Source organism: Rhynchophorus ferrugineus, unplaced genomic scaffold (genome assembly GCF_030347505.1).
Source record: "Rhynchophorus ferrugineus isolate W39M unplaced genomic scaffold, kcgeb_rfMv2 rfM9, whole genome shotgun sequence".
NCBI classification, from domain to species: domain Eukaryota; kingdom Metazoa; phylum Arthropoda; class Insecta; order Coleoptera; family Curculionidae; genus Rhynchophorus; species Rhynchophorus ferrugineus.
In genome coordinates, this window is record NW_027472588.1 from 30,301,514 (window position 1) to 30,319,724 (window position 18,211).

The 18,211-nt window shown below is 30.3% G+C and overlaps 1 protein-coding gene across 1 annotated transcript; it reads left to right on the top strand.

Moving 5' to 3' along the window:
- Positions 1-12,066: 12,066 nt before the first annotated feature.
- On the top strand, positions 12,067-14,670 carry LOC143202725 (uncharacterized). Its single transcript, XM_076414462.1, has 2 exons — positions 12,067-12,485; positions 14,392-14,670. The coding sequence occupies exons 1-2, from the start codon at positions 12,187-12,189 to the stop codon at positions 14,615-14,617; spliced, it is 525 nt and encodes a 174-aa protein (XP_076270577.1). The 5' UTR covers positions 12,067-12,186; the 3' UTR covers positions 14,618-14,670.
- The last annotated feature ends 3,541 nt before the right edge of the window (positions 14,671-18,211 follow it).

Here is an 18,211-nt window from a genome sequence, read left to right on the forward strand (position 1 = left end):
ATATATATATATATATATATATATATATATATATATATATATATATAAATATTGTAGCTTGAGCTTTTGATTGAGGTTTTGTATATATAAACACGTATTGTTTTTTAACCTATTTTTACTTTATTACCAATAAATAGGCGATAGTTATTATAAATAATAACTTATACTAAATCTATATCTTTTACTATATTTTTGTTGTATGATACGTACTTTTTTGGAATAAAATGTTACTATTATTATGTTAATAATATGAATAATTAGCGTGACACAGTTTTGGGCCAAGGAACTTATTTAAATTATAACAGGGAAGAACAAGAAAAAGGAAGAACTCTACAATTTAAGAGGATATCTAAGAGGATATATCTACTTAAGCTAAAGTTAAGAATACACTTATACACTAAACAAGTTCGTGTGACTTGGTACGCTTAAATCTTCTGATTGTCTGCATGTTGTCCAGTAGCTATATTGCTTTCACGTTGCTATTTTAGCGATTAAGCAACCTTATTTCATATTTTAAGGCGAAATTGTGGATTACTTCGTCTATCCATTTCATTCTGAGGTCTTCACGTTGGTTACGTAGTGATGAGCATTGATAATTAATTATAGAACTTTGTTTTGAGTGGGTTGGATTACTAGTTGGTTTGATGTTATAGTGCAACCTCATATTTCAACACCATAGGTCCAAATAGGCTTTATGATTGGCTGATAAACCAATCTCTTTGATTTTAAGTGAAGTTGAGAGTATCTTCCAATCAACCAGTGCAGTTGCTTGACTTTGAGTCGAATTTGATCTGCATTTTATCTAATATGATGTTTTCAATTTTAGCTGCCATCGGGATACATTCTGAGGTATTTAACTGATTCTACTTGATGAATCGTGCAACGGTCATGTGATATAATTAGGTTTTTGTAATTTTTCTTCTTTTGTTGTTGGGATATCAGCAGTAAAGAGCAGATATAGGAGTTATCCCAAGACACTACCTTGTGGAAATCCAGCTGAAATAGGTTTAAGTGTTGAGAATGCCCCTTCATGCGAGAATCTTTTTTGATATTCCAGGTCAAAGACTTGTGAATATATATATATATATATATATATATATATATATTTATATATATATATATATATATATATATATATATATATTTATATATATTATATATTATATATTATTTATATATATTATATACATACATATATATATATATATATATATATATATATATATTTATATATATATATATATATATATATATATATTTATATATATTATATATTATATATTATTTATATATATTATATACATACATATATATATATATATATATATATATATATATATATATATATATATATATATATATATATATATATTTATTTATTTATATATTATATTATAACACTATTACTTTACTAAATTTAGTAAAATTATAGTGGCAGACCACAAGGATTAAATGGATCTTAACTTAAAGCATATCTTTTATTTTAGTTATATCTTACAATTCCATAAAAATTACTAGCTAAACCAGATTATGCTTCTCTGTGGCTCAGTTTGAAATTATTACGCGTTTGCATGTATACTTATCACGTTTTCTCACTTTTTATGATGTATTTATTGAGAAAAATTGGTATACTATATGCTAATGAAAGTATTTTCATTCATCATTTTCTACAACTTTTACTATCTGACAAATAATGATATTGGTTTTTACGCTTTTTCAGAATTTTGAAACCAAGTGCCAAAATAGGTTTGCAAAAATTTTGGATCGGATTTGGTATTGAAAATAGAGAACTAACTGCATGATACAAGGCCTTGTATCTTGATGTTGATTCAGAATTATGACCATCCTTATTCTGGATGTTGTTGCTTCAAATTATGTCAGTTAGATGCAAGAAATGAATTTAGGAATTTGACCAAAAAAAAACAACAATTAGCTCAAAGATGTTCATTTTGTTGCTCTCGACTTTAATTTGCAGGTGTGTTTGCAACTAGGTCTCTAAAATTGACAGTATCAATCAAGTGTTCTTCTGTAGTACTAATAGGTCAATTGAAAAGTCCCCGGCCTATCATAGTAAAACATATCCTTTTGGCAAAATTTTTTAATCAATATAATTCCCTTCAAGGGTGATACACTGATTATAGCGATCCTTCAACTTTTAGATATCATTTTTGTAGTACGATTTGTCCTTTGCTTCAAAATAGGTCTCAGTATCGGCGATCCCCTCATTCGACGAAAATTTCTTCCCAGTGAGCATTCTTTTGAGATCTGAAAACAGGAAATAGTCGCTGGCGGCTATATCTGGAGAATACTGTGGATGGATGAATTTTTTTCCATCGTTTTCACTGACTTCTGACACGGTGCATTTTTTTATGTTTTCGTCAGTAACAAACTCTTTTGGGAGTCCATTGCGTTCACCGTTTTCGGTACTCATTTCGCCATGTCTAATCTTAACACACCAATCCTTGATGGTTGGTTTACCTGTATTATCCGGAAACTCGGCATCAAGCCAAGTTCTTGATTCAACTGTATTTTTTCCCTTCAAAAAGCAATATTTTATCAACACGTGAAATTCCTTTTTATCCATTTTTTTCACAATAACTAAAGTTGCTTCACTCAAAATGTCATAATTCACAAACTAGTGATCCGATAGCTGTCAAATTTATACACGCATCTTTTTAGGGTTATGGCTAACTATAAAACATATTGATTTAATTCTAGTAGTGCCATATATGTGTCAGGCCGTGGACTTTTCAATTGATCTGTTATTTAACCGATATTTACGGTCGATTTCCAACTAGTTCCTGTTTATCCTGGATGACGTGGTATTTTGTTTTAATAAATACAGAACAAGATATATACTTTTTCAAGTTAAAATTAACAAGAATGTAGATGGAATTTCACGAATATAATTAAAAACATTGTTCGATATATTTAAAACTAGACGTTTTAATCAAAAATCTCTACACCTAATTGATTTTATCGATCACGTTTATGTGATTATTTTATGAATTTCAACTATACTTATTTCTGTTTGTTAAATTGAATTGTTAGAATAGCCGGTTTTTTTTTTAATGATCTTGATATTGCGGTAATATTTCCGGAAATCACTGAGCGATCACCTAAACGTGAATGTTCATGATTTGAATAAATTAGTACCACATAAAGGGCGCTCTTTCGCTCTATGTCGCCAATTACTCAATAATTTAACGTTATCGGAAAAGTTCCGTGTGCCAGCAGACGCAAACAGATTGTTCAAAAGTCATAAATCAATTTGGCGAAACTATTAAACTATTAATTGGGATACAGTAGCGGCCAGAATGCTAAGAGTCTCAAGGCGTTTTGCTCTATACCATCTAGGTCCTGTTCGATATTTGCATTTTCGGGTGGACTAAGAAAATGCAGTAATTGAAGTGAAATTGGGAGAGAAAGAGTAGATTATTAGTAAAAGACGTTGTTAATATTTTGTTTAAATAAATATACAAAATCGGTGTACTTCGGAAATTTATTGCCGATTGTTCTGATATTTTGGCACCAAGCTGAAAATGCGAGCATGTTTTTATATTCTTATTATCACACTCGTGACAGATAGGAACATCTTATTTATTTCTATTAACAGAATGTTGTAATCTTTATAAAAAGTCGTGATATTGTCATTATCAAAAACTTTTTATAGGGGTATTCTAGTTTAGTAATCTGAAATAATCTATCATTTTTCATATTCTTAACGCTTAAGTCTTTATATTATATTTGGTTCACATTATATTATATATGAATTTCCAAAATTTAAATTATTTTTGTCTTAAGGATGCGACATTCAAACCGGCTTGGCCGGAACCAGGATACATTACTTAACAAATATCTCCAGATATGGCGCCTGCGCACTAACGTGCATAGAAACAACTATACTGTCTTCCTTTTCTAATGGCGGTACGTTCTTTTCGAGTCAATACATACAGGCAATCAAGTGAAAACACCAAAAAAATTCTAGAATATCTAGATTTTGTGCTACATTAATAATTCTCTAGGAATAATAATAATAGCATCAAATTATTTATAGGGGGAATGTTAGTTGCCAAATTTATAACACATCATTTTCAACGACATCGAATAGGTATCAACATATACAAAAATTTAATGACAACAAGAAGAGAGAGAAGAATATGATTCTTGTTCTGTTAGATCATTAATTTCAATATCATTAATGAGATTTGTCTATCAAGAACAGTAGCAAAAATTGTAACTGGTAATAATTATACATTTATTTATTATGTTTTTATAAAAAAGAAAGGCATATAGTAATTATATTTTTATTATTTAATTTTATTCAATAATTTTCCAAATAAAATGTGTTATTTTAATTTTTTTTCTATGTTTATTTCCCTCCTTATATATAGTTTCAATATTAAATTAATTATTTATTCAATTTGTGTATATTTATTTGTAAAAAATTTATAGATAAAATAGGAGAAAATATGAGATATTTGTTATGTAATGTATCCTGCCGGAACAGAACTCTTCAAAGGATTGACTTGACATATCTGAAGTTATATTAAACCGATTTACTTGAAATTTGGTATGAGCCTTCTCTATATATTCTTCTGTCGTAGCATCTGTAAATTAAACAAATTTGTATTATTAAAAAAAAACGGAAATGCGAAAAAACTTGTAAATTGTGTTTTATGAAAAATTGCTGTAATTTAAAAAAAAAGATCTTTACTTTGTACGATAGGCAGCACTTCTCTAAATTAAGTATTTCTTTCTTTGGATTGGGATTATGAAGAATGAAATCGTGTCAACGAAAATGCGCTATTTTTTTGAGACTCCCCACTTCATCGTCCTGTAGTTTTTTGGATTTTTAATTTATTCTTTAGGGTTTTCTTTAAACATTAATAAATATCGAGTAGAAAAATTGGATAGTTTAATATAAATCAGTCAATAAAAAAACATTGTTTATTTTTTTTATTTCACTTGAAAATAACTGAAATCCCTGAACTAGAATGCCTCCTTAATGCTTTAGTATAAATATAAATATAAGCATTATGTATTGACAAATAAGCATACTAAATTACACTAATTATAATATAAGTTGAGTTTCAGTGCATAAACACTTATATAGGCCAAAGCTAATAACTTCAAACCGACAAGAAATACTAAAAATATTTTTTGCATCTTTGGGTAAAATAATATCAGCATAGAACAATACCGAAAAATATATATACATCTCTAGATAACAACTTATTTAAAAATTAATGTATACACCTAAACAGCTTAATAATGGGAATAAATTTGGTCTTCCAAAGATGTTTTAAACCCTTGGCGCCACTATATATGGTGTTGACAAAAAATCGTAAGTGGTAGGCATTTATCTTGAAAACCGACAAAATTTATTCTCGTTCCGTATCTGATTCGTTTTACGTTTTAATCTTCCTTTAATCGCCGTTGTGTCTTATGCTAATTAGGACGAATTCTTTTACAAATGTAGGCAACGAAATATTTCGTTCTAATCGAGTCTAGTAGGCGGAGATCAATGGTTTCGGACTTAAAATAAAAGAACACTGAATGACAGATAGTTAAACGCGTACGGTGCCAAGAATATTTTCATTTGTCACTTTTATATTATATAATTCTGGAACTTCTTGGTGCCATTTAATAAAACCATTAATTTTTGGTTGCTTTGCACAACTGCTGTGGACTAAGCTGATAATAATATTTCTTTAAATATATTTTTTGTATTTATTATGGTATTTTATATATATATATATATATATATATATATATATATATATATATATATATATATATATATATATATATAGGAGGGCCTCTCCGCTCTATCTTGGTCTCTGGTGTAATAATGTTTATGTATTAATGCAGATATTTTTCTATTAAATGCACCTCACTACACTACACGGTATAGCATCAAATGATTTGATTATTTTGAAATTGTGCCCTATTCTGATGTTATCCAGGAGCTGTATTACTTCGATGTTGACATGAGAATGAAGTCTGTCCGCATGTCTTCTTGTCACTCTCTTGATTTCCTCAGTGATAGTTGGTATCTGAAGGTGTCGGTGTAAGTAATCAGTTCTGTAGTATCTGGGTGCACCTAAATACTTATTAGGACTTTATTCTGGAAAACTTGTATTGTATTTATATTATTTTTCGCGGAACACCCCAATAATTGAATTTCGTATGTCCATATAGGTTTCAATAATTGCTTGCAAAACAGCAATTTATTATGTACTGATAATTGTTATTTTCATCCAATTAATCAATACATTTTCCTATATTTTATCTCCAGTTATTTACTTTTCGTTTTTACATGCTTCTTCGAGCGAAATTTTGCGTCAAGATTCATTCCGAGATACCTACCATTGTTGCTCCATGGAAGAATAATATTATTTATTGTTATTGGCGCTTGTGCGGTTTATACGTGAACGTGAATAATTATACGTGAGCTGCACATGTACAGATTTACTTTCGTTAATTTTTATTTTCCAGATTTTGGTCTAGTTTTTTATTTGTCACATTTGTCGCCTGTTGTAAAAATTACAATAGTGTTGCTTCTTCGCAATTGTCCACCACAGCAAGAGTCGCAGTGTCATCAACAATGTAGCCATCGTGATATTTTCCATTTGTGAAATATCACATATGTAAAGTAAGTAAAGAATGGGACCAAATACACTTCCTTGTGGTATACCTGCTTTAGTTTTTTTTATTGTAGATTATGTTTCCTCATGCAATTATTTATTATGCGATTATACAATTTTAATAGTTCAGTGTGTTCAGTCGGTAACATTTTCTGTAGCTTATGAACAAGGCCGCCATTTCATATATTATCGAAGACTTGTGATACATCTAAGAATATAGCTGTACATACCTCTTTACCTTCATAGGATTTTTAAACACATGTAATTGTTTATGACTAGTGTTGGGAACTATCGACTGTTTAGTAATTAATTACTTTTTACTATGTACTGTATCAGTCGCTAATTTTGGTCCGACTGATTTTGTTACTATTTACTATCGACTATTTCAGTCGTACTTCTAGTTACTATTTTTCGTTCATTTAGTTTCATTCGACGTTAAAAATCACGTTCTGACTCGGTCGTCCTAGCCGCGACCTTGAATATATGTAGTTTTATGATTTTTGTCTGATAGTTTGCTTGTAAATAACAATATATTGTATACTAATATTACAGCAATTTGGTACGATATTTTTCAAAATTGTTAATGTAATAGGATAAAAAGATTAAAATTGCAAATGAAAAATATTAAAATATTTTGACTGTTTTTATGGCAATAATAAGTAATATTTCGATTACTCTCTACATTTTTGTTAAAAAATATTTCCGTTCAATAATAAATAAGGCATTTATATGATTTCATTCAGATGGATCAGTTTTTTTTTCTAAGATTAGGTATATGTATAATTTTTATATAGTATTTACGGTTATTGTACATCTTTAGTTTTTAGATTTTATTTAAGTTCTATTGTATTGTCTGTATTTATTATAGTATATTATTTAAAAATAACAATTAACACATTAAAATGCAATAAAACATTTGTGGGGTATTATTTCATTCCATAGAAAAATTCCAATCCTTTTTACAGATCCACCGAACATTCAGATATAAAAGTAATATACTTGGTTTAAAATTAAATTATAAATTGCATGTTATATATTATTATAATAATAGTCTTCAGTAGTTTTTTTTTTCCTTTTCTCTTTTATAATTAGTTTGTGAAGGAATTTATACATCTCCGTCTCACTTATACTACCGTTGGAAAATATAACCACATATAAAATTAACTGCCCCAAGCAATTATGTCCGTCCTTTTCTCTCTCACAATTTGTACAGGTAATGATTCGTACATCTTCGTCTGACATCACGAATTGAAAAAAATAAACAGTCGAACAGTGCATTTGAATGAAAATAGTAATTACTATGTTCAGTCGCTAGTTTTTTGACTATCGACTGTTTTGACTGTTTTCAGTAGATAGTTCCCAACGCTAGTTACGATGATAGTTAGGACATACAACAAAAATGAACTATAATCTATTTAAAATAGCAGTGAACTGTGAAGCAATATGTGTCTGTCGCAAATTTTAAATCCGAGTCAGACAATATTTTCCTTCTCACTTTATTCTATTTAAAAAGATATAGAGTGCCATGTGATAAGTAGGAACATCTAACCGAATCAGCCTGTCAAAGCGGTTGTCAAATTTCTGCAAAATTCCTCAAAATATTAATTTTTCATATCCTGAAGTTATTATAACTTCAGGATATGAACCAGCAAACTTTGTTTTAACGCTTTGTTTGTTTTGGTAAATTTTAAATCATTTCTTATAATTACTCTGATTGAAAATGCCGAAGCCAGATAGAACAGGTTGCGTCTCTAATCAGTTACTTAGAACAGGAACGAGATAATGGAGTAAAAAATTGTCAGTAAATTTAATTAAAGGGGTAAGCATTTTTACTGTTGATTATTTGTAAAAATTGCTGTGGTTTTTATTGAAAATATTTAAGTATTAAAATATATAATATAAAAAAATGAAAATTATGTCCTTAAATTTCGTAACAAAGTCCTGAGAGGTATTGTGGGTGCACCCAAATACTATAGGATTGATTACCTACATCAAGAGCTTCAGATACCCACAGTCAGTCAAGAAATCAAGAGAATTGCAAGGGAGCATGAGAAAAGACTCCATTTTCATGAGAATATTAAAATATTGCAGCTTTTGGAGACCACCAGAACAGGACACAGACTCAAAAAAAAAGAATCAAAGAATTTGATTGACTCAAAAGAATCAAACCATTTGATCTTGTGTAGTGTTGTGTTGTGAGGTGCATATATTAAAATATACAGCAGTGATATGTATAAACAATATATCACCAGAGACAGGACCGACGGGTCCTCCTATTTATATACTTAGATTTAAGTTATAATAACAATGTAATTAAATAATAACAAAAATATCCTTAAATTTACCGAAAAGAGACCGTACTTATACGAAGGGGCTGACGAATCAAGATTAGTTTGATGTTAGTTCTATCAGAGATCAAATATATAAAATGTACAAAAACAGTTAGTAGTTTTTTCAACATAAACCTAATTCAATGTAATTATTTCAGTGTCAACTGTTAATCTGAAAAATATCCATAGAAAGCTTAGAGATATGCAGCTTTGGAGGAATGTAGAGCATCATTTCATAGACTGTTATGTAATATAGGATGTACGTATGTTAAATAACCCACGAAGAGGTCGAATGGAACTTCCATACATTGCTTTTAAAACAATACAGTTTTTAAAAGCATATAATAAAATCAAGGAAGACTTATTTAATAAAACTATTTCAATACGTCTATTTAAATGAGACATGCATATTTCAGAAGGAGACCAATATGAACCCAATGGCCACTCATGGCAAGATTATAATAAAAATAGTGTTCAGACAACAAAAGTTGATGGGAAAAGATAAACGGTGGAGTAAAAATTGATTACATTTTATTATTCATAACATTTATTAATAATTCTTTGTAAATACATTGTTGTTCATGTTACAAAGATGAATGTTTAATAACATTTTCGGATTGGACGAACTCGATCAGGCATTGACAGTTATTATCACTCACTTAGTTATTCACTTGAATAAAAGTTTCTGAATATGGGTAACTAACAGACCTGACAAAGTTGTCCTGCCGAAACAATTTTTTGTTTGAATGGAATAATTTCAACAATAGAACAAATACTATGAGATCATCATAATGACATCCAACTAGCTAGTCGCATAAATATTACAAAAGCTATTGTTATAGTAAAGAATATATTTAGAACCCTACGAGCGTTATTTACCAATAGCGAAACTAAATCAAAAAACTTCATCAAAATCGGTCCCTCGGTTTAGGAGGACTCAATAACATATACATATAAAGAGGAATATATATTGAACGACAAATTTGCTGCAAAATGTGCACAAACTAAGTCATACGCCTAAAATATAATCGCCAACAAATACAAGATTGGAAACGAGTAATTGTGTTTACATTAAAAATGAGAATCTAAGGAATATAAATAAGTAGATCGGCCTTGTATTTAGTCTCTCCAATTCGCAATAGATTTACATCACGGAATAGGGCCTATAGACCATCAGATAATTATTTCAGCCTCAAACACTAAGTGGAATTCCATTAGAGGGGATCGCTATTAAATATTAATCAGCCATCAATATTCGCGCTCCAATGTGTTGGTGATAACAAGCCATCCTGTTTAAATTATAGCTCTTCTTTAGTTTTCTTGTAATTTTATAATTGTTATATGTGCAATATGTATAATATGATATATGTTGTACATAATACTGTTTATTAATTTTCACTATTATTTATTGAAATATATTGTTTGTCTAATAGTTAGACCCCTTCATAAGAGTATATTTTAAAAAGTTATCCAAAAGTCTTCCATACAATATGCTTACTACAATCTTAATTTACAAATTAATTTATTTCTACTGTTCGGTTGTACTTGAATTAATATATAAGCAAGGCGTGTACGGTATTAATACATCAATATGTATACACTAAACTAATTTGTGTGGTCTGGTTCGCTTGAATCTTCTGATTTCCTGCGTGTTGTCTAGTAGCTCTATTGTTTCCACGTTGTTGTGATCTAGCAACCTTATTTCATGTTTTAGGGCGAAATCTTGGATCACTTCGTCTATCCCTTTGATTCCGAGGTCATGGTGCAGCTTTTCGTTGATTATGTAGCATTGGTCATTAATCGTAGAATTTTGTTTTGGGTGCGTTGGATTACTAGTTGGTTTGATCTTTTAATGCTTAGGTCCAAATAGGTTTTTTTATTGACTGATAAACCAATGTCTTTGATTTTAGGTCAGGTTGAGAGTATCTTCCGATTAACCAGCAGTTGCTTGACTTTGATCTAATCTGCTTTGCTTTTTGTATAAGATGATGTTTCCAGTTTAAACTTCCATCGAGATTCCAATGTATTTAGCTCCGTCAAGTGATATAATTAATTTTTTATCATTAATTTCTTATTAATTACTCTTATGATAACTATTTTATACTTGAATAAATTTAGTTACAGATTTTGTGTGTGAAATATATTATTCTCAATTTTACTATAAAGTTTATATGCATCTAAATTGTGGTAACAATAAATTGTGTCTCATGACAACATCAGAAGCCGAAAGGTTTTTCTCAACACTAAAGCGCATCAAAGCATTTCTTAGAAATATAATGGCCGAAGATCGTTTAACAGCTCTTTCCGTGCTATCTATTAAAAAACAGTTTCCTTCAAAATAAACAGTCTCCGAAATAGACAATTTTAAGGACAAAGTGATTACCAAATTTGCAAACAGGAAATAACGTAGGATAAACTTAAATTTAAAAAATAGGTAAGTTTTTTTTTAATTACTAAACACCAACATTTTTATGAAAAGCCGCCACTGATTAATTATGTAGTTATTAAACTTTGTTTTCCAATTTTTCATAAATTACTGGTTCTTGTTGATTCCGACTTGTAATTTTTATTGCCCTTAGCATGTCATATTGAGTGTATCGTAAGCAAATGTTCCAAGTACTGTTTTTAGTGATGCTGGAATATCAACAGTGAAGAGCAGATACAGAAGTGGCCCCAAGATACTGCCTTGCAAACTATTCTGGAAACAAATAATATTGAGCAACTTTTTGGTGCTTTTCATACGACTGTTATATTGAACGAAACTTTAAGGTGATTTTACAAAGTTTTTAAACATTTTAATTGCTGTCAAAAGCGGTAAAAATCATTGTTGTTTTAACCATACTTAAACTCAGAAAAGTTATTTAATCAATAGAAAGTTCATAACTAAAAGAGAAATATATTTATGAATAATTCAAGGGCAGCGTTCCTATTTTAGAAATTACCATTCTTAAAATCGGATCCATATTTAAAATTCTAATGGCATGACGCTTCATATTCGTGCTTTCTTGTGTGCGCAAAGCCCTCTCCACCTTTACGTTATTTCTGTTTTGTTTCGGAAACTTTTCACATATTTCTATCGGTGCCTTTTCCACCAGGTCTACGGAATGGAGATTTAATGCGCTGGACGCGATCGATAGTCGTTACTTTGGAAACAAAATAAACGACAGTTGTGTCACAAGGATTTGGAATAGTTTACATTAACGGATATGAGTGAGGTGAAGGAAGTCGATGCGGCGGAAAGTAGAGCTGAGGATGACCATACTAATCCAACTCCAACAGATGTAGCTGAGGAGGCTAAAGCGCCAGAAGCTGAGCCAGAAGCCGAATCGGACGAGGCAGACAATATTGAGAAACTATTATTAGTGGACGAGCCGAAAGAAGAATCTCCGCCTGTAAAGGACTCTGACCTAAAAATTAAAGATGTTGAAATTGTGGATGTGAAGAATTTTGTTCTTACCCCTAGAGATAGTAAAGACCCCAGTTATGGGAATTTGGTTCTTCCGTAGTAAGTATGATTTAGATAACGTATTTTGTGAATGAAATGGTCAGTGAAGTGTCAAGGATATATGTTCGGTCAGAGCTGGGCAGAGTATAGACATGCTTTTCTTCAATTAAAATTCAAATTTCAATATATTATTTGGCATACAAAAACACGATATATGAAATACTTTTAAGTCATCTTTTTTAATATACAAAATGCTGTATTTTAACTATTTTAATTTTAAAATCAAAAATACATATAATACAACCAGGTGTTAGGTTATGTAAATAGAGTAGAACTGATCCAACTAGTTATGTCCCAGTTATGGGAATTTGGTTCCTCCGTAGTAAGTATGATTTAGATAACATATTTTGTGAATGAAATGGTCAGTGAAGTGTCAAGGATATATGTTCGGTCAGAGCTGGGCAGATTATATACCTGCTTGGCTTCAATTAAAATTCAAATTTCAAAATATTATCTCGCATACAAAAACACGATATATGAAATACATTTAACTCATCTTTTTTAATATACAAAATGCTGTATTTTAACTATTTTACTTTTAAAATCAAAAATACATATAATACAATCAGGTGTTAGGTTATGTAAATAGAGTAGAACTGATCCAACTAGTCTATTACTGAGTAAAAGAAATAATTTTCGCTAACAAACACTAGATTTTTAAATGTTCTATCAGAGAAACAGCCTCTTGTTTGGTCATGAAAATAATCTGCTAAAGAAAACTTTTATTATATTTTATGAACACTTTTTTATATTTGCATTTATCATTTAATAAACTGATTAACTTCATTTATTATCTCAATTTTTAATTGTTTGGCAAAAACAATAAAATCATCATCTTTACTAGTACTGCTGTTCATGCTACTTCTAGACATTTTTCATGTTCTTTATAATCTTTCTTTAAGGCATGGATTGTAAGATTTGTTAAGAATTTAGAAGATTTAATAGTCGCTATTTTGCCTACGAAAGTTATCGAGCGTTATCTTCTCTAGCACGTACCCATTGATAATATTGCTAAATGTATGTTCAAATGTATTTTGACGCCGTAAGCATTCGAAATACTAATTACAATATACGCTAGCATGATATATTTGAAATATAAATCACAAATTATATTTTTAAGAAGTAGTCGAAATATATAATATGTAAAATATGTATTGGTATTTCAATTACGTATTACGTATAGGTAGAAACTAAAACTTAGTACTTGTTTCACGTTCTTTGGTGAGTATATAACCTCAAATGTTATAAGTAATAACGCTATGAGTAATTAAAAACCGTCGTCACTAAAGAAAGAATACAAATTAATAAGATAATGACTAATTTTGCAAAACCTTTCTATAATATGGTGGCGCAGGGGTATAGGCGATATATAGGACGGTCCTCCTACTGTTGTGTAAAACCCGACAAGGAAAATGGACCGTTTGAAGGACGAAATCGCCGAAAAACGGCCGCATTTGGAAGAAAAAGAAAGTGCTGCTTCACCAAAACAATGCACCGTGTCACAAGTCAGTGAAAACGATAGCACAAATCCATCCACCCACTGTATTCTCCAGATCTAGCCCCCAGCGACTATTTCCTATTCTGAGTTCTCAAAAGAATACTCGCTGGGAAGAAATTTTTGAGGCCTATTTCGAATCAAAGGACAACTCGTACTACAAAAATGGTATCCAAAAGTTGGAGGGTCGCTATAATCAGTGTATCACCCTTGAAGGGAATTATGTTGTATAAAAAAAATAATTTTGCCAAAAAAATGTGTTTTACTGTGGTAGGCAGGGGACTTTTCAATTGACCTGTTATATGAATAACATTTCAATATCAATATTAATAAAAACTACCATTAATTTCTAATTTATTAACAATCAATTCTTCGAAGTGACATGATTAAAAACTTTTTATTTCGTTTCAGCCGTGTGGTCTGCAGACAACGTTACAGGCGTGCTGGTGCCATACAACGAGCCCAGTTTATCAAAGAAATTAAACAACACGAACTACTGCAAACGAAAGCCCTGGACGGCGTTAGGATCCATCGGGAATTCTGTAATGCCATTATAAGACAGCCGAGGCCCGAGTCATTGATTAAGCTCACCGAGAGGCAAAAACTCAAACTAGAAGAACTTTTGGCCGAGCCCTAATTATAGAGCCCCAAATATAATAAAAACTTCGGACGAGGAGAAATTCCGTAAAATTTGTGTTTTAATCTTTTTGCCTGTGTTATTTTATATTTTTATAATTTCAAGTTGTTTAAAAAATATATAATTTTCAATTATATGATGAAATAAGACACATGTTTTAAAATAAAAGAAAATAAGGGTAGAATTCAGTAAAATACAACTAATTTTGTTTGATATGGCAACAGCGCCCCAATGGACCAGGGGATAGACGAAGGTAGCCGAAACAGCGTTAAAAGATCGCCGATGCCGGCCGATATCTTCTGGTTTTATGTCCAACCCTACAGCTCGTTTTGTAATTGGCCAACTTAGATAGCGGTGCAGTGTTAGCGGTGTTATCTCATGGAATGCTAAATTTTGTCATCTAATATTTTTAATTATCATGAAAAGGGATATTTTCATATAGATGCTATTTGTCAAATATTTGTTAATGCTATTGTAAATTATTAAAAATGATTTGTTTTAATTTTTTTCAATAGTTTAAGAAAGGAAAATGAAAATGTTAACTACAATATGTCAATCGATATTTTTGTGAATCGTCAGTCACATTCTAAAATTTTTTAAAATATATGCATTGCTTATCAACTTTATATTATTCTGGTTATATCATAATTATCGTAAAATGAACGTTTTCTTTAAATGTTTTTAGCTCTGCCTGTACAGCAATATCAGCAATATATATATATATATATATATATATATATATATATATCCATATATATATATATATATATATATATATATATATATATATATATATATATATATATATTATTGCGCAATTCGTATATTCTACAACATGGATAATAGTTATTAACATATATGAAGGATAAACTAACTGACACTAAACTCACTGAACAATAAATGACAAATAAATATATTTTACAACTCACATTACAAAAGTTTTGTAACAGTGCTTAAGATGGTGGTTAAGATATGGTTAAAATCGAGTTCTATTTAAGATAAGATCATTCATACCATTAAAAGATGAAGTGGTACATAACATACAGCTCACTCTATAGAGTGCTTGTACTACTAACTGTAATAAAATATATTAAGGCTTAGTCTTCACTATATATAGTAGTATTTTCTTATTGTATATTTTTAATAATTAATTAGCTGTCCATAACAGACAAGCAGTTCATATTTTCAATGTTGAATTTTAGTAATTGTAGTTGTTGTTGTAATTGTAATTGTAGTTGTTGAATATTGTAGCAATAATAAGTAGTACTTAAAACAAAATATAGATAATAATAGGGAAACTGCCACACAAAAGTGGAACAAAAGTTAGACTTACTTTGCCACTAGAGGGCGTGTCAGTCGCAAATATTTATACAATAATTTGCATGTGAATTGGTTATTTACTGAATTCTTCACTTCTAATGACATCAAATGTAAAGGAATGTAAGTAAGCTCTCTTTAATTGAAAATCATTTAAAATTGTTCCATTTATACGTTTTTATGTCAAGAACAATATAAAATATGACTGAGAGGTTTTGTTATATAATATTAGGTATATATTACTTTGGTATTAAAATGTTAAGAAAAAGTTAAAATAAACTTGGAGTGCTAATACATTAAAATACTTTCTTGCCATCATTAACAACCTGTTTTCTATCTGCCTGTAGTAGAAATAACAGATTCAAACGTTTCGAAAGAATCTTCGAGTTCAATTTAGAAACTTCTCAATCTACTTGATTTAAATTGTAGAGATTTCTGTCTGCATATTCTCCAGAAAACCTAGAAAAAAAATGTTACACTATTTATTATTTATTTACAACCGATAACATTAAATAATACTATCATTCCATATAGTAACAACGCTAAATATCGCTCCGAATGAATCTTGATGAAAAACTTCGCTGGAAGGAACATATAAAGAAGAAAAGGAAAGAACTGGAATAGAAATATAGGAAAATATATTGTCTAATTCGAAGAAAATCACAATTATGAGTATATAATAAACTGCTATTATATAAGTAAATATTGAAACCTATATGGACATACGAAGTTCAATTATGAGGACGTTCTGCAAAGAGTAATATAAACAAAAGACAATTTTTTCAGAACAAAGTCCTGAGAAGTACTGTAAGCGGACCCAAATAATACAGGACTTCTTACATCGAGACCTTCAGATACCCACAGTCAGTCAAGATATCAATAAAATTTCAGGGGGCAGGAGGAGGTGTTCTGTAGTGAGGTGCAGTTAAAAAAATATAGCAGTGACATTCATAAACGTTATTTCACCAGAGACTGAGATAGGGCCGATGGGTCCTCCTAGTTATATACCTAGATTTAAGTTATCATAAAGACAAATTGTAGTTAAGTCGGAAATGACTAGTAACAATTGTTAGAACCGACTTGGTGAAGGTGTTTGGCCAATTAAACCACTGGATTCATCTGAGTCACTCTCTATTTACTTCGACAAACATTTCGGTCAAAGCCCCAACACAGAATGAATCAAGATGGCGGGATCTTCATCCTGTCCGGATGGTATTAGTACGAGCATGCGCCGTAGCGTTTATTATAATTTACAGGAAACTACTAATCGGTTATGCAACCATATATACATCGTCAGAGGACGTCAGCTGTAGGCGCACCCACCCAATTATTTATTTATCCAACACAATGTAATAATTAAATAATAAAAAAATATTATTTATATTTTGAATTGAAGAAATAGCATTTTGCTTAAAATGGATTAGAATTTGTGACCAAAATACCTCAAATCTGTTATAATGTTGCGGTTTTTATGTATTAAGCATCTTAATAAATTCTTTTTACTCTTTGTAATCACTTATTATGGATTTCTTCCGCAGTGAAACTGGCCATTAGGGAATATTATTTGAATGTTACATATCGTAAATAACTCATATCATACCGTAACACTCATATTTATCAGACTTATCTCTGTCTGTCTAACTTTTGGCTAGTCTCTATAGCCTAAATCTTCTCGCCGGTTTGGTAGCCGCAGTAGTTAAGGTGACAGGACAGTCCTGTCATAGGTCAATAGAAAAGTCTCCGGCCTGACACATAGATGGCGCTACTAGAATTAAATCCATATGTTTTTTAGTTAGCCCGAACCCCCAAAAGATGCGTGTATAAATTTGACAGCTGTCGGATCATTAGCTTGTTACCAGATTGGTAAGACCGGATATTTCCTGGGTTGGTAACTAGGTAGTAGGTAAACTTAATGCCGAACACTGCAATTTAGAGCCCATGTTCAGAAGTAAGTCTAGTCCAGAAAACCTTCTTCGAGAACATCGTTTCAAGTTGTTTGAGGATAATGGAGAAGACGAACAAACCTTTAAAACTACTCTAGAAACAAAATCGCAGCAGAAAGACTGCAAAATACCTTTAGAATAATTCAGCAAAGTAATTACCGGTGGAATGAATCTTTTTTTTTGTTATATTCCGAAAGTGGTGATAATTTATAATAATAAAAAAATTAGAAAATAAATGTCAGTTACCAAATATCAAGGCTAATAGCCTAATTCTTATTTATTTGCAGAATGATAGTTATAATATTTTTGTTAAAATCGTGAAATATGTGGCATC